Source organism: Anolis carolinensis, unplaced genomic scaffold (genome assembly GCF_035594765.1).
Source record: "Anolis carolinensis isolate JA03-04 unplaced genomic scaffold, rAnoCar3.1.pri scaffold_11, whole genome shotgun sequence".
NCBI classification, from domain to species: domain Eukaryota; kingdom Metazoa; phylum Chordata; class Lepidosauria; order Squamata; family Dactyloidae; genus Anolis; species Anolis carolinensis.
In genome coordinates this window covers 13,522,317-13,549,992 of record NW_026943822.1, presented here as the reverse complement: position 1 = coordinate 13,549,992, position 27,676 = coordinate 13,522,317, and the positions used below count along the sequence as shown (strand labels likewise).

The 27,676-nt window shown below is 38.4% G+C and overlaps 1 protein-coding gene across 2 annotated transcripts in view; it reads right to left on the bottom strand.

Moving 5' to 3' along the window:
- The window catches only part of arnt2 (aryl hydrocarbon receptor nuclear translocator 2), a 56,320-nt gene that overhangs the window by 12,754 nt on the left and 15,890 nt on the right, over window positions 1-27,676 (bottom strand). For both annotated transcript variants that reach the window (XM_062963425.1, XM_003225902.4), the window contains exons 6-14: window positions 19,169-19,271; window positions 17,571-17,636; window positions 15,693-15,787; window positions 9,563-9,639; window positions 7,243-7,377; window positions 6,790-6,864; window positions 5,211-5,362; window positions 1,965-2,037; window positions 1,337-1,460 (exon numbers count right to left, since the gene is read on the bottom strand). In XM_062963425.1, coding sequence (XP_062819495.1) covers window positions 1,337-1,460; window positions 1,965-2,037; window positions 5,211-5,362; window positions 6,790-6,864; window positions 7,243-7,377; window positions 9,563-9,639; window positions 15,693-15,787; window positions 17,571-17,636; window positions 19,169-19,271 — 900 coding nt within the window. The remainder of the gene's footprint in view (window positions 1-1,336; window positions 1,461-1,964; window positions 2,038-5,210; window positions 5,363-6,789; window positions 6,865-7,242; window positions 7,378-9,562; window positions 9,640-15,692; window positions 15,788-17,570; window positions 17,637-19,168; window positions 19,272-27,676) is intronic.

Here is a 27,676-nt window from a genome sequence, read left to right as displayed (position 1 = left end):
GTATATCAATTATGTAAATAGCATTAAATAAAATAAAAATGTGATAAGTTGCATACTAACAAGAGGTATTTTTAGTGACAGTGCAGCTCAATCCCCAGTAAGGCAATGTTCTTCCCAATAGATTCAAAAATCATGTTCATTTTTGCTAAGTGAGTGTAGGAAGGAGATACCCCAACCTCAGGGATATCTAACTTATGAAATAATGTTCTCCATGTTGGAACAAAGATCACGGTGTACCCAGAAAGGTGCCTCAGCAGTCTCTACATCTCACTGTGTCCTGTCTAATAGTTGGATGTTTCTGCCTTTGCTAAGAGCTGCTTGCATGATGAGTAATTCATAATGAATGTAAAAACTTCATCCACTGCTAAGAAGGTTAAGAACAATAAACAGAGAAGACTGTCATGTTAAAAACAATCTTTAAAAATAAGTAGAGAACATAACACTCCTTCTCTCCCCTGCCTCAGAAAAAATGGAATGTTATCTGATTAATACTTATGTATATGAAATAAAAGTGATGTTTGCTGAAAATAATAGAAACAGAAGAGCTGGAAGAAACTACAAGTGCTGCCCAGTCCAACCTCATTCCGCCATGAGGGAATACACAATCAAAGCACTCCTGATAATGGCTATCCAGTCTCTGCTTAAAAACCTCCAGATAAGGAGACTCCGCCAAACTCCGAGGTAACAGCATATTCCACTGTCAAATAGCTCTTACTGTCAGGAAGTTCTTCCTGATGTGTAGGTGGAATCTCTTTTCCTGCAATTCGTATCCAATGCTCCATGTCCTAGTCAGCAAAAAACAAGCCTGGCTCCATCTTCAACGTGGCATCCTTTCAAATATTTAAACATGACTGTCATGTCCCCTCATGACCTTCTAAATGTACTCAGCTCTTTAAGCTGCTCCTCAAAGGGCTTGGCTTTGAAACTTTTGATCATTTTGGTCACCCTTCTCTGAACACATTCTAGCTTGTCAATATCTTTCTTGAATTGATGATCAGGTTTCAAATCCCTGAAAACCACCGAGTGACCTTGGACAAATCACCCTCTCTCAACTTCATGAGAGGGCAAGAAATCTTGCCAAGAAAACCCTGCCAACCAGTTGGTATTGGGTCACCATAATTCAGAAATGACTTGAAGGCATACAACTACAAATTACACACAAATCATTGGGGTAAGTCAAGATTTCAAATGGATAATAGATCACCACTCCTTCCCCACATGAATTATCATCTGGAAGGAGATGTTGGATTCAATATCTTTTTACAATACAATGGATAGTTAATATCAGAATAAAGGAAAACAACAACAAAAAATGGAGCAGAGAACTGCCACATACAAGTAGTTATGCCAGTGAACATCTCAGCAAATCTCGGGTCTCTCTCTTGGGTGAAGATAGCATCAGGCTTCTCCACTGGCTTCCCACTCTCATGAACATTTGATTGTATACTTGGAACAGGCACCTATTTTTGACACACATACACAGAGGAAGAGAGAGAGAGACAAAAATGCTCAGAGGTTACATTTTTCTTTATCAGCAAGTTTCTATATAAATAACTCAAATCTGTCTTCCAGGTTTACTTTCACAATGAATCTGCATCAATCTTTCTAGGTCTGGTGTCTTCCTGATAGGATTATCATCCAGCATTGCAAAAAGACTGATATATAGAGCGGGCTGGACAACAGAGATCCATGATTGCTATTAATGCAGTTGGATATTTCTCTACATCTTCCATAACATTATGAATTTCCACTGAGAAAGCCAATTAATCAAGGGGTCTGATTAACCATTTTACCTCATTCCCTTTCACCTGTCAATCCAACAAAGAACGCACCCAGGACTTTTCTTGCTTTTGCTGTAGTAAAATACAGACAGTGTAAACACACTACTTTTAACATATAGTCTGCACTTCTTGTCTTAAAGATCTCTTATTTCCTGTCTAATTAACCAGTCAGGTGTGTCTCACCTGTGATAACTCATATGATGACAGTCCATCTCTCTGGTGTACTTCAAGTTCGGCTTGCTGTTGCTGAAGTTGCCTGGAAATATAAATCAAAAAGGTAGGACTGCAGATTCCTTTGAGACTATAGGTCTATATTTAAAGGACATAAATGTGTGTAGGGAGGGTGGATCCAATCTAATTTCCTGCCACACAGAACAGATGGCCATCAAGTCACCATTTAACAACCTCCTAAGAAAAAGACTCCAAGGCTTTGTATTATACTGCCAAAAAACACACTCTTGTCATCAGGAAGTTCTTTCGAATAATTTGGGGGAATCTCTTTTCCTGCAGTTTGAATCCATTGCTCCATGTCCTAGTCTTTAGAACGCCTTATTTTGGATTGTAGTTCCCAGAATCACCAATCATGACTGCCACTAGAGGATTTAAGAAATTGTGATGCAAAACGGATTCATAGCAGGCTCTGGATAGTTGAATGCAAATTTCAGTCCATTCATAACCTGCATTTCAACTGACCAAAGGAAGTAAAAATGACAATGTAGAAGATGATGTACTTTATTTTTAGGTACAGTAGAGTCTCACTTATCCAAGCTTCTGGATAATCCAAGCCATTTTTGTAGTCAATGTTTTCAATTTATCATGATATTTTGGTGCTAAATTCGTAAATACATTAATTACAACATAACATGACTGCATAGTGAACTACTTTTTCTGTCAAATTTGTTGTATAACATAATGTTTTGGTGCTTAATTTGTAAAATCATAACCTAATTTGATGGTTAATAGGCTTTTCCTTAATCCCTCATTATCCAAGATATTCGCTTATCCAAGCTTCTGCCAGCCCGTTTAGCTTGGATAAGTGAGACTCTACTGTATGTACATAGCATGAAGCACACTATCTAATGGTTCCTTTATTTATTATCTTTATATTCATCAGAGATTGCTCCAAGCAGCTCAAGGTAACACATGCAGTTTTTTCACCCTCTTCAGCTTCACAAGGTTGACAAGAGAGAATGAGAGACCAAGAATTCTTAGAAGGCTTCATGGTTGGGTGGAGATTTGAACCTTAATCTTGCTAATTCCTGGCCAAATTAGGATTGTAAATTGTGGGCTAGATGGAGAGTAATGGGGGCCAGACCAGCCTCAGGGCAGTAGGGTACCATACATTGCTTTAACCCCAGTAGTATAACTGTAGGTGCTAAAATGACACCTGCTACTAGGAGATTTTATGCATACATGTATCAAATATAATTCAAAGCATATTTTCAAAACTGAAATGGGTTATCTATTATATCTGTTGAAACAGTTCTTACTTTATTGACTGACTATGCATTGCAATCCCAGTATGTATTTACATAAACACTGAGTATTAGTTACCTACAGAACTTAGAGAGGCTATTTTTGTTTGGACCAGTGTTTCTCAAACTGTGCTCATCCAGGTGTTTTGGACTTCAGCTCCCAGAAATCCCAGCCAGCTTACCAGCTGTGAGGAATTATGGGAGCTGTAGTCCAAAACATCTGGAGGATTACAGTTTGAGAAACTCTGGTTTGGACTATAGCTCTCCCAAATCGCATACATTAAATGATGTGTGGCCATGCTGGTTAGAAAATTCTGGGATTTATAATCCAAAAAAGCAACTTTTATAAGCTGCCGTTACCCCGAGTTTGATTTTTGCAGTATGCTTCACTGTCTTTGAAATTTGTTGTTGTTACTTATCCAACATCAGGGTTCTTCAAAACCAGAGTAAACTTTATCGAATTGTTGAACTGGTCGTGTTTTCTTCCGGTAAAAGTCACATAAAGTTAATCTTGAAAGGGAGAAGCAAAAAGTCTGTATACTGAACTTTGCTTTGGAGCAAAATGTAACACAAAACCCTAAACACTACATGCCTTGACTCACCAAGAAGTTCGGTTTGGATATCTGTGCCCAAAATAAACTACTTTTTGGAGGGAAATAACTGAACATTTGAACTTAATGGTGAGTTTTTTTCCCAGTATAAAAAACATATTTGGAAATCTGAGGATTTGCAGCTGGAAGGGAGCATAAAATAAACTTTAACTGACTATCATAATCAGCAGCGACCTCTACAGTCCCGTGTTTTTAAACTTTGAAAGTTTTGGAAAGCTTTTTGCAAAAAGACCTGATTCTGTATAGATAATCTCTATATTTTCAGAAAAGGAAATATCATCTTTCCCACCACAAACAGCATTCACTAATAATTCTATATTTATCATTTAAATAGATATGTTTTTGTCTGTGTTGCATAACAGCACATCTCATAAGCTAGAATGTATCTTCAAAAATAACACATTATTAATTAATATATTTACATCTCATCATGTATCTTAAGATACCAGAGTGATGTAATATCTCTTTAAAACAGTAAAAATAATTAACCAGTTAAAAAGCATACTATACAATCTGATATTAATTTTAATAACTTTAGAGCCATACTTGTGCAGTATTTGCACAGATTTGGGTGAAATCATTAGATCTCAAAGGTGGGGCTAATGGCAGACAATCACATAACCATGGAATCAACTAAATTCCACAGAACCAATGACTTTTACTCAGACTGGCCAAACTTATAGTGAGGATAAACAAATAAGGTCAGTTGTGTTCATAGAATCATAGAATCATAGAATAGTAGAGTTGGAAGAGACCACATGGGCCATCTAGTCCAACCCCCTGCTAAGAAGCAGGAAATCGCATTCAAAGCACCCCCGACAGATGGCCATCCAGCCTCTGCTTAAAAGCCTCCAAGGAAGGAGCCTCCACCACGGCCCCGGGGAGAGAGTTCCACTGTCGAACAGCCCTTCTCACAGTGAGGAAGTTCTTCCTGATGTTCAGGTGGAATCTCCTTTCCTGTAGTTTGAAGCCATTGTTCCGTGTCCTAGTCTGCAGGGCAGCAGAAAACAAGCTTGCTCCCTCCTCCCTATGACTTCCCCTCACGTATTTGTACATGGCTATCATGTCTCCTCTCAGCCTTCTCTTCTGCAGGCTAAACATGCCCAGCTCTTTAAGCCGCTCCTCATAGGGCTTGTTCTCCAGACCCTTAATCATTTTAGTCGCCCTCCTCTGGACGCTTTCCAGCTTGTCAACATCTGTTTGCCACCCTGAAGCGAGTGGAGAAAAATCCACTCACACTGACTAATGCAGATGCTTTAAAAAGTAGAACATAAAGTGCAACAAGGATATAGTAACAGTTATATTAGAAGAAGGAGGCACTTGGGAAGTGTCAAGTCACGTACTTTACATTTGTGTTGGTGCATATGATGTACTCGATCTCATCTGAATAAGGGTTCTGAAAAGTAAAGCTGCTAGTCCTGATTAACATCCACTCCCGATTCTTAGTACGGAAACGATACATCACAGAGAGCACCTGGCCTTTCAGCTTCACAACCTGCAGAAGCCATTGGAAAAGTCAAGGTGAAAAAAGTTGTGGTGATTAATCACGTGTAACTTAGCAGTAGATGTTCCACTCATAGGGTGTGACCCAACAGTAGTTAACACTGAAGTCCTAAACACAACTGGGATAATGTGCAACGAATTGGTTGCAACATTTAATATATCATGAATTATCACTGACTATGGCCTACCCTATCAGATGCACTAATGCAAGGTAAAAGTTCCCATAGTGCATAGCTGGGGAAAGTCAGAGAGTGGGGTTCTATGGGATTCAAACTCTGATGTCTAGAATTGTGGTCCAACACTAAAGTACTTCATTATATAAATAACTATAAGCTTGTGATGCAACAAGAAAGAATGTAGTAGCCCTCACTAAGTTTGGTATGGTTTGGTTATTAAAAAAAAAACCAAAATGACAAGTACCCTCTTTATTCATTCATTCAATCAATCATAACAGATTGCTTTCAGGTTCTGCTACTAGGGAACTAGAATCTCAAGTCCCACTAGAAGGAGGATTGTACAGTTCCCAGAAATCTGGTAAAGCAAAACCAAGGGAGATCAAGCTCTGACTTCAATCAAATGAGACATATCCTTTCAACAACAACTTTCAACCACCACACCCCAAAACGGGATTATAAATGAAAGAGAATTGGTGTGTGAATGGCCAGCTGAAGAGTTTCCTAATGGATATTAGACAGCCACCCTTTCCAACATTGATATAAAACCCACTTGTTGTTCTTGGCCTCCAAGCTTTTTGTCCAAACTTAATTTTTCCCACCATAATGAATGACTTTATCTTCTCCAGGCAGTAAAAACTTTGAAACAGATACTGGCAACTGGCCAAACATTGCAAAATCCCTCCCTGGATGGCTTTGTCTGATAAGGCCAGCAGTTCAAAAATGCCCAGTTTTCAATGGGCTATCGCACATTCACTACTCTTGGAATAAGGTATCAACTACCAGGGATGAAACAACCTCAAGTCATTCTTAAAGGGCTGTAATAATAAATCACAGATCTTATGACAACAGCAACAGAAAGGGTAACATCAATGCTTATGATAATGAACAAAGAACTATTGCCTCCCTACCACTCATTCTGGAGACCAAAAAACTCAGACTTTCAATAGACAAATATCCCAAATACTACAAAAGATTTCAGGAATCTGCAGGGGAGGGAGATTTTAAAAAGAAAGCAAAAAGAAAGTTTATATTGTTGCTTTTTAATCCCAGGAGCCAAATCAGTTGGGAAGTCTGACAGCACAGTTATAATATTCTCTGTGCTGAAAAAGGAGGTTTTATGCTTGCATTGATCCATACCTTACAGTTTGACTATATAATTCAACAGACATTGTATTAAAATACATAAGGGAATGAGTGTAGAATATGGAATGCAATGAAACCGAATGAATACACAGAGCATTACCTGTTGGAAGCTCTCCCTCAAATGGTTTTGATCTTCTGGGTGGCAAAATTCTAAAATGTCTTTCCCCAAAAGGTCCTAGTAAATAATCCACAAAAAAGAGAAGGATAAAAAAGATTTTTTAAAAACCTACAATATACTTCAGGCATCAAAGGACCAGTCTGGGTAAGCTTCAGGATGTGTAGAGCACATTCTGCAATCTGGTGCCATTCAGAAGTTTGAGACTACAACCCACATCACTATCGACCATTAGCCATGTTGGCTGGGGCTGATGGGAGCCGTGGCGTGGGACATATGGAGAACACCACGTTAGGGGATATTAGTGCACAATTTTAAAATGTGGGCACAGTTCCTGGGCCCACCAAACACTTTCTCATATTTCACCATGACCCTTCCATAAAGAAATAGGAAGCAAACTCCCAAATGTCCCACCGTCTGTCTGTCAAAAGAACGAACCTGTGGTTGGTAGCCAATAACACTGATACATCTTGGATCAACAAAGGTGATGATTCCATCTGAGTTATGTCTGGACAAGAATTCTGTGGGAGCCGACATGCCATTCATGTCCATGCACACCGGAGAACTTGTTACCTGCAAGTAAGAATAGGGGATGCCCAGTTCCAAGAAATGGAAGAATAACATCTACTGGGAACACTCTCGCTTAAAAAAAAATGATGGGCAATTGTAACCTTCCAGATTGTCTGACCTTCAGACAATTTTGGTCCAAAAACCTTACTCAAATACTCCCTAATGAGTGAAACATGCCTACTTCCACAATATCTTCATATTCAACCATACACTGGCCAAGCTGGCAAACGGAAGGTACCCCATGTTCATTTTTTGTCATTATTTCGACAAATGTGGGGTAATTTTTAGATGGAACAGGTAGAGGCAGTTTGGAATGGCATATGTGTAAAGAAGGCTCTTGTCCTAGTTGCCCACTCTTGTGCTATATGAAAGAGACAGGATGAGTGCCTAGGTTACCTTTTTAGGCATGCAGGGAGAATACTGCAAGGTTGCAAGAATAAACTATCAGCAGAGTTTAAATATTCTGCCCAATCCATACCCTGCAGATAGTATATTTTAAAACTTTAAGACAGAAATGAGAGAAATTAGGTTACTGAAATAGGATTTCCAAAATCTCAAGCCAAGGTGCCCAGAGAAAATTGCTGCCATAAAAAGTAACTTTTCTAAGCTCTGCTTTAAGAGCAATGTACCACATCTGTTGGTCACAATGAGATGGATCCTAGCAAATGAAGAGAGAAATGAGAGCAATAAAGACTTTATGAGAAAATCTGTGAATTCTTTTCAAGGTCACAAGGAAGTTCGCTTTTCTGTGACCTCTCCTCCACACCCCACAGTGCCAGATGAGTTTCTCAGGCACAAACAGCACGTATGATGTTTCTTTTCTTTAACATTGTCCTCTGAACAGCAAGAGTGTCCGGATGCCAATCTGAGGAGTAAGGAGGTCACTGGCTTCCAGCTGGATGATTTACTTCCCAGGGGGAAACAAGTTCATAATTCATGCTCTCTCCACCCCATGGCAACTTCTTTATGATTAAATCTACCCATCTCCCAGTGTATGTGATGACTTCCTCTGTCACTCACAGCATTCCTTACATAAGAAAGATGTCATTGCTCTGTAGGCAACAAGATGGATTTCTCGATAACAGTTTATTTTGGCAGCTGTTATCATCTGCAAAAGAGTTGTCTTGCTCCACACATGTCTACCCTCCTTGGAACTTCTTTGTCTTTCAACTTAATTGGGATTATGATTGCAATGCAAAGAAGTTCCAAGGAGGGTAGACATTGGAAGGAGATTGTTCTCTCCACCCAGTAATGTGGGATCTGATGTGATCAGCTGTTCACCAAACAAACACAGGGTTCTTGTCTCAACCATTCCCAATGCTGCTACTTAAAGATCTTATTTCTCTCACTCAGTTAAAGCACATCTGTGGCTTCAATTCTTGACTATTCCAGGTACAGCTGGGAAGGCCTCTGAAGTGAAAACCTGGAAACTAATGTACAGTATTTTTCTCTCTTAACTGCCTTTCCTCCAAAAGTGAGACTTGAGTTAGAATGAACAAGAGTAGTGCAATGTTTGTGTTGGACTAGGAATTTGGGAATCCAAATTTCAAATCTCTATCTGCCGCGAAAACCCAGTGGGTGATCCTGGGCAAGTCACACTCACTCTCGGTATCAAAGGAAAGCTATGGAAAATTCTCTCTGAACAAATTTTCCTGTGAAAAACTTGTACTTTAGTGAGAAACAACCTGAAGGTTCATAACAACAACAATATCCAGTAAACTGCCACTCCCAGACCCCAACGGATATAACTGGCTGAATCTCTGGTCAACATATGACTATATGATGTGTATCTCCTCCCCAAAGGGTTTAACACCACAATATTAGCCAGTTTGTACTGGGTTTGCACTGGATGCTTGATTAGAGTATTTATACCCTGGTTTTCAGCCAAAAAAGCTCTTAGAGCAGCTTACAAATTATTAATTTGACAGTTCCCTGCCTCCATGTTGACAATTTTAATATGACATCACACATAAGGCAAAGGGATGGCAGTGGAGGATGAGATTAAGTTCAGCAGTGTTGTTGATTCCTCTCTCCCTCTGAAGCCCAGGCAATGGCAGTTGGGACAGAAGGAGGTCCTTTAACCAGTTGTTGATGCCTATTTCTATAATTAATGCTGAGATTTTAAGTGAAAATCAACAATTCACATATTAATTTATTGAAGTTATTTAGAAGCATAAAATGTCTTTACCTGCAGTCTTCCTATTGCCACCAGACAATATTTGCTGCCTTGCCCCACCTCGGCATCTTCTTCTGGTATAGTCATTCCTAAAGACAATCCAACAATTAAAATTATACACACACACACACATATATACACACATACATATATATACACACACACAGCTGATATATACCCTTTGTACTCCATTCAATGGGCAAACATGGTCCGCACTCTATGCCTTGTTTTTGCTTTGTGTATTTTGATATATATTTTATAGAGGTATGTTTCAATATGTGTATTTTACAGTGTTTTAAAATGATTATATGTTTGTATATGTTTTAGTAGTGCTGCAACCCACCTCGAGCTGTGAGCAAAAGTGGACAAGAAATAAAGCTAATATTATTACATTTATGATTGAAAGGTAGGCCATGTAGATGCTAAAGATAGGAGAGAAGATGGACCATGATCTTCACGTCTTAGACAGAAGGGCTGCATCGCAAGAAGACTCGAAAGAATGCCTTTGGCAATAGCACTGCAGTTTGATCAAAAGTGCTTCTACACTGTAGAATTAATGCATTTTGATACTACTCAAACTAAATATTAGTAAAAACTTCCTGAAGGTGAGAGCTATTTAACAGTAGAATGTGCTGCCTTGGAGCATAGTGGAGTTTCCTTCTTTGGAGGTTTTTAAAGAGAGGCTTAATGGCCACCTGTCAGGAATGCTTTGTGTGTTCCTGTAGGGCAGAGGTTTGGGTTGGATGGTCTTTATTGGTCTCTTCAAACTATGTAATTCTAAAATTCTATAGTACGGTCCCGAAGAAAACCAAACAGTAATACTGGGCTTTTTACGAAACAGGATAATCTGAAATATTTTCAAGGAATAGAATACAAACATCAAGAATACAGCACGAAGAACTGCTTCTTCTTTTGTCCATGGATCCTTCCACATACTTTCCAGTACCAGTAGTGGCCATGTGAAGGTACTTTTGCCAAATTTTGAGGGATGCCTTTGTTCTTTTATGTCCAAAGGAGGACTTCTTTAAAACCAGAAGTGACTTCTGAGTCACTTCCTACTTTTCAAATACTCTCCTGAGGGGAGTGGGTGGACATGGAAAGTCAAAAAAACACAGCAAATTTGCCTTCTCCCCCAAGGATGAGGTACTCTGAGCAAAATACATGTTTTCCAAAAGTCGACAGCATATAGAGAGCAATCCTTTGTGGTCTGCAGAGTGTTATACACAACCTAGAGACTTGGGTTGTTGCCCACCCAAGTCTTAGGAGTATCCCCACAGTGGTCTTGCTTCACTGCTTTCAACTGTAAAAAATAAGTACTCTACAGCTTCTATTTATATACAAAATATACACAAAATCAAATCAACATATTTTGTCATACTGAAAGGAAATAGCAGACTGAAAAATATGTGGGTGTTTCATTATGCTTCATGTGTTTCAACATTCTAGTGGGATTTAATGTCATAAACATAAAAACAATACAAAGGCATGTCAGGATACTATTTTTGGTGCCTTGTGGTTACACAAACATCAGCTTTTTGGTACATCTGCCTAGTGCTCTTCTAAATCTTTAAGTAATTCGATTTCCTAAAGTTTGGGGGCCATAAACTTTCTATAAATACTTCAATGATGTTAAGGTTTTCAAAACCCTGTTTCCCCAGAGCATCTTGGATTTATGTCAAATCTCCATGATGCAACATTGAAAAACATATTTTGGCACATTAATCAATTTAAATAGAAAGTAAACTAGTGTTTCCCTATAGAAATTTAAGTCAAAGGATGTTAACCCTATTTAGACAAGGAGTGTGTTGTGCATGTGTGTAATCAGGAAACAAATCCTATATTGATTGTTTTAGACTGAGTTCCATTTGTTGTTGTTGTTTAGTTTTTTATACTAAGGAAAAAACATTTTTATTGTATAAAACTTGATAACATACAAAGCCTACCCACACACAGACATCTCTGATAATAGGGGAAGTCCTTCTATTATGTTTTCCACTGCAGAAGAGCATGGTGGTTCGTAGGGGCTGCATGTGGCCTAAGGACTACTTTCCCACTCTCATGTTCTAGGGATATGTTCTAGGAATATGTGCATGGGATTGCAGGCTATAACGGAAAACATTTTTCAAAGTGATGAAAGGGGGTCAGAGCATTAGTCAAAACCCCAATATGCTACGTTTTGCTGGAAGAAATGTAAGGAAGATATGTCACAGCTAGTGACAAAACAAAAGTAAGGCATGAAATGGAAAAGAACACTGAGAAAGAAATATGAATTTTATTGTTACTTTTGTTAATTGAAAAACCTTCTTTCTAAGACACGCACTGGGGTAGTTCCCACAACACTTATCCTGTCTTTGATTTAACTGTTATAAAAATTCTTGTACACACACACACTACAGTGTCTTCCTCAACCAAATATTTTCCACCAAATGTTATGTGATGAACCAAACTGATTAGGGGGGAATCATATGGACTGGATAAAAATTAATTTCCTTCATAGAAATATGAGATTCCTTAATTGAAACAGAGGAGTCAGGGGACACAAATATTTCTTTAAATTGAATTTAGAATGAAAATACCAAGGAGTAGGGAGTCTGCATTTTATATGTCTACTTCCTTGGTTGGGTTAATGCAGGCAACAGTTTATATGCTATAAGATGCACAGAGGCAGCAAACAAACAAGCATGTGATCAAAAGTTTGAGCACAAAACTTGTTTCAAACAGGATGGCCCTTACTCTTAATGCTACAGCACTTACTGACATAATATACAATAATGTGCCTTATTCATAACTGAGCCCTTTGTCTCAGTCCCATCAGACCAGAGCTTTCCCAAACATTTCATGCTGATGACACACTTTTTCAGGCATGCTTCATTTCACGACACAGTAATTCAGTTTTACCAACAAACCAGAGGTTAAACTAACCCCATATAAAAGATACAGACTTACACATTAATGTATGGGGACACAACATATCTCATAAAACCCTTGCATTTATATATTTTTAAATATATGATTTATTGCTAATTTCACATAGACTTAGAGATTTCTAACTATGTTTGTGCAACACACCTACACATTGCAGCTGACACAATAGCGTGCTGCAGCACAGTTTGGAAAGCTCTGCATTAGACCAACTTAATCACAACAGAAACAATATTTGATACAAAATGTACACCTGGGACATCTTCTTTGTAATTTTTAAGTATATTTTCCCTACTGAAGAAGCCAGTGGAGCTTGAAACATTTTATACTTGTTTGCAATATTATATATTGCTTCTGTTATTTGTTTTCAAGCAGTTCAATTATTTATTGTGGTCTTGTGAGGTATGAACACCCAACATGTTCAGAACATGACCTCCAAATTCTCAAGACAAACTTAAAATATTTGTGAGCCTCCATTAACCAAAAAATATGGAGGCTAAAGTAATCATGAGACAGGCCTGGAAGGAGTTGTCACTTTAACACTTCACTCCGCTCATGGAGTCAGACTTCAAGGCTGCCAACCTTTTCTCCAAAAAGGATAGAATAGAAGGAAAGAATCCTTCTTCATAATGACCTCCAGACAAAAAGAAGTGAAGAACTGTGAAATTAGGTCATCTGTTTGCTCACTAGAACAAGGCTCCTTGTGACTCTGAGCTCAGGATAAAAGCAAGAAATTCAATGGAAAAGCTAAAACACCAAACCATAACCTATCCCGCAAAGTGCAATTTTGCCTTTTTTTTTTTGTTTCCCCAGATTCTTATGAAAACTGCTGGAGAATTGCTGAACAGATGACTTTGTAGCTGGATGAACCTAAGATATAAAGGTCTGGTTTCATTTAGTTCTGAGACATCTGTTTGGTACTACATAAATAAATAGCATAGGACCTTAAGGAATGTTTGGCAGGCAGGAAAGAAAAAAAAAAGTGTAAGGGAAGAGAGGGGTAAAATTCTGAGAGGAGAGAATATTGCTGGATGGATCTGGACACCAATGAATGCCAGTCATGAAAGGGCACAAGTTGAAACCTGGTCTAGAGAGGCAGTTCCACATTGGAGGAGTGGGCTTCCTTTCTACCCATAGTTTTTCCTCCATGGGTTCCAGCACTAGAAAAAGGGATGTAGGCCAGGCATGTTTGGTGAGGACATGGCAGAAAGGCATCTCAGCAACTGATCCCAGGTTATTTAATTCCCTCCCTTCTAAGGCAAAGTCGGCTTTTTCTGTGCTCTCTTTTTGCTGGAAAGCAAAGACTTCATTATCCTCTCTAAGCCTTTCACTGTTTACTGGCTTGGCGAACATCTTTTCATGAGGATGTCCTGTATTTTTCATCACTATTATTATATTTCAGTCCAGCCTAAATATCCTGTCTGATCTTGGAAGCTAAGCAGGGTCAGCCCTGTAAGCAACTGGATGGGAGACCACCCACAAAGACCAAGTGCTATAGGCTATATTTCAGAGGAAGGAACTAGCAAATCCACCTCAGTATTCCTTACCTAAGGAAACACTGTAAAATTCCTAGGATGGCTTTACGTTGACAGGCGACTTGAAGTCATTGACAGAGATAGATATTATATTTGAACCTTCTTTTTCAGTATTAAATTGATATTTTAAACATGATTGTTTAACTTTTTAAACTTTTGCATTACCCGTGATTTTAAATGTATTTTGTTTTGAATTATACATGAGTGCCTTGGATCAGATATTAAGAAAAAGATGGGAAACAAATAAACAAATAAAAACATCAACCAACAGTTGGCCCTGTCCAGGCATTAAAGTGCTGATAAAAATGTAGTGGAGCAGGAAGCGAGTGCAGGCAAAGCACAAACAGATGGGGAGATGTGAGGAATATCAGGACTGAGCAGGGAATAGCAATGGGTTAGTAGGTAAAGGTAAAAGTTTTCCCCTGACATTAAGTCCAGTCATGTCCAACTCTGGGGGTTGGTGTTCATCTCCATTTCTAAGTCAAAGAATCGGCATTGTCCGTAGACACTTTCAAGGCCATGTGGCCAGCATGACTGCATGGAGCGCCATTAGTAGGATGCACTTAATACAATTGGATTCAGAACAGCTAAACAACTGTCCTAGTAAAATCTAATACAAATCTGAGTGGGATTTTCATGGTCCTTCAGGATCTTTACTACTGATCTGAAGGGATGAAGCTCTAACCTTGGAAACATACTTATTAAATTACTGAAATAGTTATTTTTAAAGAACCTGATGACTAGAGGGGATAAAACCAGACCAAATGGACAAAAAACTTGATCTATGTTAAGGATTGCTGCCTATGTTTCAATATTCTTCTTTCTTGCAACATGAAAATGATTTTTTTAATATACAGTAACTGGAAAAACTTGCTAATACCAACTGAATCTGCAAAGGAAGAAATTCTGGGCTAACTTCATTACCACACAGTTGCTGCCATGTGATATCAATTAGGCTAATTTTGTTTTTTTCCCAAAAATTCCAGAAAAAGATACGTCACGTGCACAAGTGCACGCAAACAATAAGTGAGCTATAGACCTGTCAACAACAAAGTGATTAATCAAATACGTATATTCATACACAAAAATCCATTTAAGTCCATTTTAGTGTGACTGGACTGTTGGCACTGGCAGCCTCTGGGAGAGGAAAGCAAAAAAGACCACCATCATTCCTTAATGTTTGCGCTTAAGTTCCACTCAGACTACAAAAGAGCAAGGCAACTCATGTTCTGAACTCATGTTCTGATTCCTATCAGCAGGAGATGTCAGAAAGAAGAGAAGTCTCTCAGTTCATCAAGTGGATAGGTCAGCCAAACCATCCCTTAACAACCTTGGATAGGATCTTCTCTTTGTCTCCTGTGGTTTTGCACATTTTCCCAGATGTAAATATTCTCATCTGCAATACAAAGTTACTGGGATGTTTTTATAAAAGAGAGCAATTAGACCAAAAAATGAACTTTCATTCGCAGCAGTCTTTTTGCAAACCAGGAAAAGCTTACTCAGGAGGTGGAAAATACAACGCATGGGATCTAAGAGCTTGAGCTTGTGCAATAGGACTGATTTGAACATTAATTCATCTCATCACACTGCACCCTTCAGGTTCAAAATTGCTTTACTGATAATGGCAACTATCCAAAACAACAAGACCAACAACAAGATATAGTAGATATAAAATTATGCCTTGCCTATTTTCCCTGCCGGAGGCCAGGCCTTAATGTAACCAGTACAATGAACCACTGCGTATTGAGCTTCTCCTTCTTTCACAGGGCCAAGGCCGTTCCTAGGGAGAAATAAGGCATTGTTTAAAAATATACAACTGGCAAGGCTGTCCAAGGCATATGATGCTTTTAACAATGTTTTAAAAATTGCTTTAACCTTGCAGCAGTAAAAATTATAAAGATGCTAATGATCTTTAATGTTATCAGTTTAAGTATTAAAATTGGATATTGTAATATAAACAAACAAATATTATAAAACAATATTTTATAAAATATTGTATTTTTATCCCAATCACCCCAAATAAAATATGCATATTTAATTTAAAAGTATTCTTGTAATTCCAAACAACATTTAATATGCTATCCCACACTTGTGACTCCAAAAGAAATTCTCGCTTTATTCAATGGATTATATTTCCATAAGCCTGGACAATTATAAAATTAGAAAAAAAAATACAAGTCGAATAATGGTCAATAATCAGGACACTTTGATTTTCTCCCTACCCAGTAGGTACTATGTTTCTATATAAGAATAATAAGGTTTGGTGAAAAATGTTTTGCTTTTCTGCTTTCCATATGCATCGAGCTGGCTGCTGTGTGAATAAAATGCTGTACAGTATCAGATGTAATTAGCTACTTCTCAAGTTACTTTTCTAATGAAAGTAGTTCATAGTCTAAGCAGTGTAATTAATTATTATCCCAAGCCACCCCAAGTAATTTCTCATAATAAATACTTTTTTTTAATTATCCGCCTTTCCTTTTGGCTCGAGGACCGAGATAATTTTAAACAGACTTATAATACAAAAATACAAAGGCAACACACAGGCAACTCTAAGACAAACTGTGGTTTAGTAAGTAAAAACAAGAGCTGGTTTCTTTGTTCTCCATAGTCCCATTATTTTGCCAATTTCTTAATTTAGTTGCTCAATTAAGTTTCAGTCTGCACCTTGGCACAGTTATAGAATCCATTCACCCCTGTATGTCAAGTATTAACCACAGCTTGGAAAAGTGGGTATTCCATCTATTCTGTAGTGCAAATTGTTGCCCAAAAGGTGATCTTTTGATATGCTGATTGTTGTGTGCCTTCAAAGTCATTTCTGACTGATTGGGATCCTAAGACAAATGAACTTATCATGAGATTGCTTGGTAAGATTTGTTCAGAGGGGGTTTGCCACTGCCTAAGATAGTGTGTCTTACCTAAGGTCACCCAGAAGGTTTTCATGGTCAAGCGAAGATTTAAATCCTAGTTGCAGTTTAATAAACGTTTTCCATGTTTTTATGATCGAACAAAAATAGTGTTATGCATGGCAGGGGGTTGGACTAGATGGCCCATGCAGTCTCTTCAAACTCTATTATTATTCTAAGATTAATAATAATAACTTTATTTTTGTATCCCGCCTCCATCTTCCCGAAAGGACTCAGGGCGGCTCACATGGGGACATGCCCAATCAACATAGATTAAAACATAATTAGTAAATTTAACAACATTATAACCACATAAAACAACATCAACAACAATTTGAAACAGTATTACCGAACAGTAATAATTACTGATTCTTTTGTTTACATGCCATATTCATGAGTCAATGAGAGAATATGTATCATCATATTTAATAAATGCAGATTACCAATTTTAAAGCATGCAGAACAAACTAAGATTCTAAGCTGATCCTATGGGCATTCATAATATATGAATGGAGAGTTGTGAAATGGCCCAGGAGGCTATCACTGGTCCAGAAGTTGTATGATTGCCTAATCTGTGAAAGGCCCTAAAAGGATTGCTTATTCTCTCCCAGATTTCAGATCTGACTACAAAGACCAATATCAAACTAGGAAAATGCCCACCTGTAACGTTTCCGCATGGTAGTTAATCTGTTCAGAGGTAAGTGATCTAGTGGGGCATTTCCACACCTGAAATGAAAGGAAATTTAGGAATACTTCACCACATGTTAAAAACAGAGAGAAAAAGAACAGTATGGTTTTAAGCAACTGAGTTAGAATAAAAATAGTAAGCTTTTTCTTTAACACTTCCTGCCTATTATCTTTTTCTTGATTTCCCTTTTTCAGCACATTCTGAATGTTCTTATTCAAATTAAGAAACATAAGAAAAAGATTGTGACAGGGATATGGATTTTGAATTCATGCCAGTCATAAATAACATTATGTTTACATGCCATATTCATGAGTCAAGGAGAGAATATGTATCATCATATGTAATAAATGCATGTTGTCGATTTTAAAGAATGCAGAACCAACTTACAAGTGAAATTAACACAAACTGGGAATACCATGATTTATCCATACTTCACAAGCAAAATCCTTTCCAGCTAACAGCCCATTGTGTACTTAAAGCTCAATACATCAACATTGAACTTAATTCTCGAGACAAAAAGAACGTACACGTTGAAGAATCCCAAGTATTTTTCAGGCTAAAGAACAATTAAACCACAACCCAGGAAACCTGAATAATTCCCAAGACATATGACTAAGATAAAAACATTTAAAGACAGGCTCCACAAAAGTTTGAAAAGTGCAAAAAAAATGAAGATGTTCTCAAGTTTTGCTCATGTGCTTAAAATTAACCCAGTGATTAATTCTTTTCCCTTCAACATGTTTTTTAAACAAATGATAATATTGCTTTGCTGAGACCGAAAAAATAACCACAATTCCATTTCATTGTGAAATGTTTGTTTCCAAAAGTACTATTTTAAATAATCTCACATTAGGGTGACACAATGGATTGCATTCCTGTGGTTAATGGGATGTAGGGTTTCTCTGAGTAAGGTCAGGGGAAAATTAAGCTCTGATAAATATATAGTGGAAAAGATATAAGCTGCTGATTTCTTTATTAACTGGAGAAAAGTCACAATTTAGATTTACTGCTATGTTAATTAAAACAAGACCCCCTTTTAAAAAAAGAACATACTATTTTGGAGTTGGTGATCATCTATCTCTTTTACTATGGTGAAAGGAGCCCCCGGTGGCGCAATGGGTTAACCTATTTGCCGGCAGGACTGCTGATCGAAAGGTCGATGGTTTGACCCTGGGGAGCGAGGTGAGCTCCTGTCTGTCAGCTCCAACTTCCCATGCAGGGACATGAGACATTCCCACAGGATGGTAAAACATCGGGGGGGGGGGGGGGGGGGGGCTGGGCAATGTCCTTGCAGACAACCAATTATCTCACACCAGAATCAACTTGCAGTTTCTCAAGTCGCTTTTGACACACAAAAAAACATGGTGACTATGTAGCATAAGACGATTTGTGTTTTCCGTGGTATGAGGAAAAGCCTGAATTAAAATGTGATGTTGGAATAAAGATTCCTGATATGACATGGTTGAAATGGACCCCTTCTAACTGGGTCACTCAGCCTGTATTAAATATACAGATTACAACAGTAATAAGAAATAAATGGTGAAACAAATGACTGTTTGGAACTATATACCTCATTCTACAGATGAATGAACGCCTTGATCCCATGCACATTCTCATTGAGGACTGCTGGCCTTCTTTCTTTACTGTCCCAGTCTTCAAATCCAGAATCCTCCCTAAAATAATTGAAGTAAGAAAGAGGAGAAAAGCCCCAAATAAAGATTAATGAATGAGCCTCAAATATGCCTGTTTTACTTATTACACCTATGACCCAAAAGCAGGTGACTTTATAAAGGTAATCAAGAACAAGTCTGTCTGCATGTGGTAAAAAAGGCACAGACATATTTTCTCAGTGAAAATTCTGTATATTTGAACTTTCAATGCTTGCTACATCTCATTTCAGTACTGCATTCTTCTCCAGTACAATATATTACTATCCATGTTCTCACAAACTGTAACAAAAGAAAAAGGAAGAAGAGAAAATGGAACCAGTAAACAACAAGTACTGTTAGTGCTGCATGAGCTATCCATGTTTGCAGTTCTGCTGAGAAGTCCTAAGGGAGAACCATGCTGATATGAGTAACAATCTCATAGCAATTCAAACTAGTATGCAGTGAAACATTGCTTGATTTTATTTAATAGGGAAAGGTTCTAATCTGTTTTTCAAACTAGTTGTACAGTGGCTTACAAGTGATCTGAAATGAACAAGCACGCTGAACTAAATGAAAACAATCAGTCACAAAGAACAGATCAATATTGAATACCTTCACAGTGATGCATACTCCTATTCACATAAACAGAAAACAAAGGCCTAACTGAAAACAAGTATGTATTTTGTACAGTTGTATTCATCAATATACATTCCTTCAGCAATACAATGAGTTAGAAAAACAACTGGAAAAACCAATTAGGAAAATAATTCTCAGTAATGACAAATGCCTTTCATAAAAGCAAGAAAACATGATGAATGCTATGATCAAATTCTGGAAAATGGAAATGACTCCCTCCTGCTCTGCTCCCAGTGGTAGACAGTTACACAAGACATTAACTGCCCTCATATGATAGATATTTTGGCAGACAGCACCTTAATGCAGCATGCTACCCACTGTCATATTTCTGGCCATTACATCGTCTCTTTGGAATGTCTTTAGATGATGTCTCCAATGTATTACTGCATGAGCCAGGTCCTGCTCCAAATTATACCCTAGCCAGCCCCAGTGACCTACTTGAGGTATGACCCAGAAGAATATTTATGACCAGAGAAAGGATGACAATTATAAAGTGTTCAAAGAGTTAAAACATTACACAGCAACCCTGGCTCATTCTTACATTTGTTTCTGTCTTAAAAGCCTGCCTAAATAGCAAGGTTTCAACCTACCACAGGAACGACAACTTGTTATTTCATTAACTCAGGACAAAATGTAACCTACCACCTATTATCCCTGCTGCACCCTCCTGATTTCTGTGCTGCAGGCTTCTTCTTCCATTGAAATAAAACTAAGAAATGAGTTTTGTCTTGGGAAAGATAACAAGAAATGGTTTTATACTCCAAGACAAATGCTCCAAAGGCTGCTCAGAAAAGAAAACAGAAAACAGGGATTAAAAAGGTAGAAGAAGAAGTCTTGGTATAATCAAAAGACACCCTTATCTTGTTGTGGGAAGAAATCCCATAAAACAAGACACAAATGAACAAGAGGAAATTATTAATGGTTTGAAGCAAAAATGAGAAACGTATAGTATCCCATGCAGCTCCAATTAGAAACAGATCTTATGTGTAAAGTTTGACTAGAAGTGATCAAATTGGGTGGTTGTTAGCTTCTTGAGTCCCCATGGGGAGAAAGGCAGAGTATAGAGTACATAAATACAGAAATTAATAAACTCACATGTAAATAGTGTTCTAGTTAATCCTCAAAAGCAAGTCCTGTTCTTAGGTTTTTCACAAAATAAAACAAGAAAGCAAAGCTAGAGAAATTACTTTTGGGGGCTACAACACTCAGAACCCTACAGCCAACTTCCACTATTACTTCTGTTTGTTGTCCACAAAATGTGGCCAACACTACCCAAGCTGCAAAAAGGGAATGAAACAAGAATATGAAACACGAACAGATGTGACTTCTTGGGTTTTGCAGATTTAATGAAATGCCATTCAACAGCAGTAAAAGCAAAATGGAATAAGGATGGCACAAGAATCACCTTCACTTTCTTTTTTATGAATGCAGACTTTGGCTTCCATGAAGAAAAAAATACAAAGTCAGAAGAAAAAAACCCAGAATAATCCTGATATCTTTATTTCTTTTCTTCCCACCACTCCTATACCCAATAATCTTAAAACATGGTATTTGCATTATATGATTGGCCCCTTTTCTACTTTATTTTTTCTTGTCTTATGCTTTTGAAACATCCCAGAACCAACACAATCATGTTGCAGAGGGCACCGCCACAGGCAGCTCTTGACAGTCATTCCTGGCAACTCATATTTCTTGAAGGCTGCTTAATTGATAAATGACACAAGATAATCTTTCTTGTCTAACATCCTGGCCCTCCTAGACTCGTATCTGATTTGTTCTGCTTGTGGTTTTTACTTTGGACATCTTGATTTTGTGTCAGGATTCGAAATGAATTACTCTCACTTAGCATGTATTTATTTGACATTAGGTTAACCACTGACCCTACTGTGACCTTACTCCTATCTGGACAGTCTGCTACTTCTCAAGAAATGGACCAATGAACTTGATCAGATGATTAGCTTGTACCTGCCTTCTTTTAGTGCAGGACAGACAGGGAGTGGTGGTAACCATACTGTCTGACACAAATACATACCCCTGAAATGCATTCAGGTATCTCTGGTAAGCCCCAAGGAAGCCTGGATATCCCTTAAATACAGATTGAAAGACTATTTATTTATGTGTATTCAAAACTGCTAAAGGTCTTTTGAGTTTCCTCCTGCTTCCTGTTGCCAAAGTCTGGTAATTTCTGAGTTTAGTTATGGAGAACTAAGACCAGTGCTGTTCCAAAACTTTAAAAGAAAATGAAAAATATAGGAATATTCTTGTATAGTACTAAAAATGAGGCTAAGCATACAGAGCTCCAAATAAACTTTTCTCACTGGAACAAAGACAATTGGCTAGTGTGGATGGAAATTGCTGCTATTAAATTATGAAACTTGCCAGAAATTTCATAGAAGCTCACAGCTCTGCACAGAAATAGATATCATGTGCCAATGTGGTAGAAAACCAAATCCCCATGCATTTCAGTGCTATAAATGGGACATACCAGGCCACTTCTCCAAACAGCAGACAAAAGAAAGAAGGGAGGGAAGGACGGAGAGCGAGAGAGAGAGGTACAGAAAGCAGATACTGGGTGTATGCATGTCAAAATAACCCCATTCCTGGGTCTAAGAGGTCCTCATATTCATCACACCCCTACATTTTAAATTTAATTTTGTTGATCTCATTGCTCAAAACGCCTTATGGGTGCATTTTAGTTTTTTGTGCCATGCCTGATTAGGCAACTATCCTATGCCTCAGTCAGCAAATGTCCCAGTATTTAGGATACAGGAGCTGTTGAGTAGTAAATTCCATCTAGGTGTGATGACTCATGGGCCTTGTAGTCCTGTTCCTAGTACTATTGTGGCAGACGAAGAGGAAAACATGGGATTTTCGCCGGTTCAGCCAGAGCCAGAGCCTCTCCACCTGGAGGATGTTTGCCCTCAAGAATTCAGCCAAACAGGCCTTGGGCAGAACTCCCCCCCCCCCCCCCCGTTTTCCCGGAGGGACAATTATACTAGAGATAGAGGAGTCAGAGAGGCTAATCGCCGGAGCCTGAGAATCGCTGCCAAACAACTAGCTGATTAGGTCTGCTTCCCTTGGGAAATTCTAAGGAGTCATGCATCTGGACAGAGTTGGGTTTTGCTTCTCGTTCTCTAGGGAAAGTGTTCTGTTGGAGGGAAAACGAGACCCAATATAGGTGTTTGTCGCAAGGGGAACTTTGCGGAGTCAATTGATCAGCTTGAGGAGAGAGATCGTGTGTGGACTTCGTAACCCCAGTTCCTTGCTTCCCGGATCAAGTTTCAAGCCTGCCTTGTTTCACGTTTTGCCACGGACCTTGTTTCATGCTTCATGTTTGCCTCGTTTCAAGTCTTTGATCTAGCCAAGAATCAAGTTTATTTTCCAGCCTTGTTGTCAAGCTACATTGGACTTTAAAGACTGTCATTTCCCCACACTATTGCTTGGCAAAGTGTGTGTTTCGGTCAAGTGGATTAAAACTTTGAACTCTAATATCTTATATTGGACAATACATTTCTGGACTATATTTGACCTCATCTGAAAGGTCTGCTTCTGAACTATATTCTTCACTTGTTTTTATTGACTTTATATATTTCTTTAATAAAGATATTAGATAGCTTCTGGCCTCTGTGTAAGGTTATTGGTGCTCTGCAGCCTGGGTCCTGACACTAGGGCACTTAAGAGTATCTAGCAGGATGAAAAGAGAAGCATGAGGGTAGTCGCAGACAGTCAAGGAATCATTCAGAAAGTTAGGAGTTCAGATAAACAAAGCTAGCAAAAAATAAAACAAGGTTATAAATCATAGTCTAAGGTCAGGAAAACACCAAAGTACTGCTAGTTATCAAAAAGTGAGGGTTGAAAACAACAAAGCTACTAGAGGGTATTTGGAAGAATTATAGACAGATGTCTCCAGACACAAGGCACCTAATTAGGTCAGCGTCTACTACTTAACAACTGCTGGATATGATGCAATCTCTCTTGGTCACTTTGTTGATTGGTGGCTATTGGTCTGCAAGTTCCTACAAGCAAATACCCACCCCCTCTGCCTCAACCACCAATTAGTTCCTTTTACTCAGAGAGATCACTGTTAACATGAGTTGCAGATTTAAGGCAATATGCCACCTCTTTATCTGAAGCACCCAACTCAGCATGCTGGCTGCATAATGAGCACCAATAATCAAAACAGAGAAATCCAGTACAGATATTGGCAGCAATCCATTGATAACGGCAACCAAAGCAACCAGATATCATGTGGGGTATTTCAAGAGATGTGATTAAAGTGGAAAGGAGTGGCACTAAATTGATCACGAACCACAGGGAATAAAAGATATAAGTAAGTCTATGAAATGTCATTTGGGGGTAGGAATCCAGACTGCTATTTGTGTGGCACTGACCGTTTATTATCTTCTGGTACTTATTAAGCAAACAGTTAAAGGTATTTTTCTACCCCTTTTCTCCACTGCATCTTCTTTTTTGGCCTGGTGTCATACACTGTTAACAGATTAATTAATCTTCAATCACACTCAACCAATCTGCCTCCAACAATATGTGGATTTTCTCTCTGTGTGCAAACTTTGTTTGCCACAATGATCCTTGCAACTGGACTTTAAACTAAACACTGCCCAGCTGTTGAAGACATCAGTATCTGCAGATCTTATGTTTTCTGAACGGCAGGTTTCCTCTTATTCTGATCCCTGCAAACTCCCTGTGTATTCCAATATTAGGGTACACAGCTTTTCTGCAGTATCAATGTAGAATTTATACTCTTGAATTTAATAAAAAGTCACCAAACAAAAAAAATCCAGTCTGCTCTCATCACTGTTTCCAGTAAGATTTTTTTAAAGTGTACATTGTTTTCTGTTGTGGCGCCGCAAAACAATCATATAAATGGAGCATGCAATCCTGTCAATGCCAAACAAATTAAAATCAATTAAATCTGCTTGTTTGTGCTTTTCAGTTGCACGGGACAAAAAGGACATGGATGGTTTCTGCGTTTGATTATCTGTTTTTCTGAAAGTTAAACCTCTCAACACATCTCAGAAGAGACAATAGCCATAAGCTTGATTAGGAGAAGAGTTGACCAAAACCCTTCACATTGTTTTGCTCCAAAACGAACCCAGATGGCCTAAATCAATGTCATGTATATAAATTAGAATTACTTTCTCCTTGCTCAATAAATTCAAGCTTTAGTCAACTGAAACAATCTGAGGGCATAGGGGGGAAGTGAATAGATGGGAGAGAATGGGGACATGTTGAAAACAACTGAAAAAAGTAGAATGGCAGAGGATTAATCTTCCCTGGCAAATCAGGACAGAAGAATGACATGTGTCTGGTCCCCTCTTTGCTATGGATTGTTTGTAAACGATATCTCAAATATATTGTAAGCCACCTTGCAAACACTTCTCAATTGAATGGCCATTTGTAAATGTAGTAGTTACTAGAGATAGTAACAGTTTTGATCTCTGCCAGGACTTAGAGAATGGGCAAAGTCCTTTCAGAAATTGCTGGATGGAATATTTTAGCATTCACCATTGGCTATGCTGGCTTGGCGTGATGGGAGTTGCTGTTCAGCAATATTTGGAAGGCTGTGCTTTAGCTTCAAACATGCCATCCAGACAATTCTAGGGTGCAAGCACAAGATATACTTCAGAAATAGCAAGTTAAATGAGCAATGTTTGCCATCCAAAGTAGCACAAGATATACTTCAGAAATAGCAAGTTAAATGAGCAATGTTTGCCATCCAAAGTTCCTATTGGTTGAGATTGATATTGTACAGATGTCAGTAACAGGGCATTGTTAAGCACATCTGAATCTCTAGCTGGCTGTGGGGAGCCAGGGTTTTTTTAAGGAAAGAAAAAAAGCCAGAAATAAATATATTAGCTGGCTACACTACAGCACAGTCTTCTTTCAGAGCTTCTGCTGACCTTTCTTTTCCCTACAAAAACTTGTTTGCCTGGAAAAAGTCTTGGGGCTGACCAGATGGCTTGCCAAGTTCTGAGTTGTCTCTGCCACCCCCCAAAATAATTTTATGTGATATTGTAAAGCATGCTTTTCTCCCCACTAGCTTGCCAAGTCATACAAGAACAATGTGAAACAATACCATTAAAAAGCAGAATGCTATCTATTAAAATATTTCAGAAGTTACAAAGATCAAAAAGCCTGCTGGAATAAAGAAGATACTCTGTTCTCTTCCTAAACTTTTGAAATGCTACTTGGAGAAGCTACATAACTATGAGCCATGACCTAAAAGGCTGTTGACCCAAATTTATTTTCAGAGAAGTAGGAATTTCCTGAGAAGTGGGGCCCCACCATAAGTGATATTCTCCAGAACAAAATGGGGAGTTGTCCAAGAGTTCAAAAGGCTTTAAAAAGGGTGAAAGAAATTAAAAGAGTGCAAATCAAAACCAGGCAAGGCAACCAGTAGTCTTTGGTCTCTGCAAATTCAATCATATGAGAAGAGCAATTTGCTTTGCCTACAGCAGCCTGATAAGCAGGGAGGGAAACAAAGGGAAAGAAAAATAAACAAGTACTAGAAAACAAGAGATTGAAAGAAAGGACCTCACAGAGCAACCAGAAGGTTTCTGTATAAAAGCATGGATCCACAGAGTTGGAGGAGACCACAAGGTCACAGAGTTTATCCCATTCTGCCATGTAAGAACACACAATCAAAGCACTCCCGAGAGATGGCTAACCAGCCACTGCTTCAAAACCTCCAGAGGAGACTCAACCTGACACTAAGGCAGCATATTCCACTGTCAAACAGCTCTTACTGTCAGAAAGTTCTTTCTAATGCTTGGGTGGAATCTCTTTTCCTGCTATTTGAATCCATTGCTCCATTGTGTCCTAGTCTCTAGAGCAGAAGAAAAGAAACTTGCCCCCTCCTTTTTACCATGTCACTTCAGTTTAATCTTCCACCATTCTGCAATCTATGAGATCACATTCCATCAATTTGAAAGACATTACTGAGAGTTCCATATGCTTCTGCTATTATTTTTAATGGGAAAAACAGGCAAGTTCGTGGTCACTGTCATAAAGGAAAGGAAGTTAAACACAGAAACAGAATATGGAATAATCCAAGAAAAAAGCACACACACAGAGATCCAGAAAGGCAATGGAAATACACACACAAAAACAACTTCAATGAAAATGTAGCAGCACAGCCAAGGTGAACACAAAACAGCAGCCAAAACAAAGTTGAGACAGTGGCTAAGACAAAAAGCACAACAACAAATTACTTACATCAGCATTCTACGACCAGCAAGAAAAGGTCAGCCTCACCAAAACCACAGAAGAAAAGATCAGGCTTACAGGGTCTGTATTTTTGCTCAGTCTTAGGGATAAACTTTCCTACATTATATGTGCTTTAATTTGCCCCACCTCCAGCATGCTTACATAGATTATTTTATTTCTCATGCACAATATAAAAATATATATCTTGCATTATGTGATTCCCAATAAGAATTCCCATATGACAGAATTAGAAGATTGATTGGAGTGACTTACAGATTGTTTGTTTGACAGTGCTCTGCCCTCATATTCATAGTCTCTAACCGATCTCATTAAATAGGACCAATCGACTCCAAACTAGAGTAGATCCCTTATGTTGTACTGGTTCATTGAAAAATAATGTCAGACATGAATTTTGATGCAACATTAGTTGAGACCAAAAATGGTCCCAATGGTACAAACTCACATAATTTGTTGGGTACTTTTTGTTCCATCACCATCACTGGCTAATGGTGAGAAATTGTAGGTCTGACGTCCTTAACAATTGGAGGACATCAGTGGCCTTTCAC